The sequence below is a fragment of the Glycine max genome, chromosome 15 (assembly GCF_000004515.6).
Source record: "Glycine max cultivar Williams 82 chromosome 15, Glycine_max_v4.0, whole genome shotgun sequence".
Taxonomy (NCBI): Eukaryota; Viridiplantae; Streptophyta; class Magnoliopsida; order Fabales; family Fabaceae; genus Glycine; species Glycine max.
In genome coordinates, this window is record NC_038251.2 from 43,866,831 (window position 1) to 43,868,130 (window position 1,300).

The following is a 1,300-nucleotide window of genomic DNA, read 5'->3' on the forward strand; positions in this document are numbered from 1 at the left end:
CAAGACCCATGAACCAAAAAAAGATCAAAACCTGTAAAATTGATCTACTGTCAATGTAGTTTTTAGATTTCACAAAAATATGCTTTTAAACAGCAATTAAGGGCATATAATTAAATATTAAGCCCACAAATTTCAAGATAAAAAGAAAAGAAGTGCCAACTGTTTTATGCTTTTAACCCGCAATTAAGCCCACTCATTTTTTATCCTATCTATTTATCAGCACTTAGATAATAAAAAAACACATTATTGAGTATTAAATTTAGTGTACATTCTCTAAACTAATGTATGGTGTGCACAAACTATACCGTGATCTAAACATGCAATAATTGAGCTATTGTGCAAATGTTGGGCAAATAAATAAGCCACTTGGGAGCCAAAGGCTTGCTGTAATCATCTACAAAGTTGCTAAAAATGAGACCTGCAGCTTGATATCCAAATGCCCAATAGCCAGAGATAGCTACGCTAAAGAAACTCAATGCAACTACAACATAACAAACACATAGTCCTTTGAGCATTTTCCCTTCTACCGGGGGTGCTAACGTTGCCTATAATAAAAATGTGTATTTTTCTAATTAGAAGTTAAAATACTTTGATGGCGTGGGTAGCATTAACAAGTTCTATATGTTAGAGTGAACACATTTGATTGTTTCTAACCTGAATTTCTGGAACTATTCCGCAACCATAAGTGTTGGCAATGATGGGAATGGCATTAAAGATTCCAAATAAGCGATTTGTTGTGTCACCTATTAAAGAGTAATACTTTTCTGGCCCATTTGATGATTTTCCTAATTCAGTAGACATTTTGAGAAAATTCAGAAAAAAAAAATGCACTCAATTGCAAGCATAGGTGCTAATTAGTTAACTAGATTATTAATGAGGGGAAAGAAAATACCAATATATATGGAAGCTGCAGTAGCACAAGCACTGTAGGATAAGCACATGACCAAAGACACCAGATTAATATGTGGCATTTGAGCCAAAATCAGCATGAAGTATCCAAATATCACTACAAACTCATAAAGCTTCATAGTTCCATTTGGATTTGACAGCAAGTAAATTGCATGTAGCGGATGCCATTAGGAAAAGCTCTTAAAATCAATATATTAATATATATTTAATATGCTAATTTGTTGTCCATTTTATAAACATTATATAACTTATTTTTTTTATACTCTCTTTTCTTTCCATGTAAAATCTTAACATCAAACATATGTTTAAAATCACATTTAAACTTAACATCCCCTGATGTATAGATTATATATTAGGGAAAAAAAACTATTCACCTCATGGTCATACTACC

General features: G+C 32.1%; 1 protein-coding gene across 1 annotated transcript; it reads right to left on the bottom strand.

The window, feature by feature from the left end:
• Positions 1 to 311: 311 nt before the first annotated feature.
• On the bottom strand, positions 312 to 1,028 carry LOC100775348 (GABA transporter 1). The gene is made up of 3 exons (XM_014767758.1): positions 893 to 1,028; positions 655 to 785; positions 312 to 545 (listed from the first exon to the last, which is right to left on the bottom strand). The coding sequence occupies exons 1-3, from the start codon at positions 1,026 to 1,028 to the stop codon at positions 312 to 314; spliced, it is 501 nt and encodes a 166-aa protein (XP_014623244.1).
• Between the last annotated feature and the right edge of the window lie 272 nt (positions 1,029 to 1,300).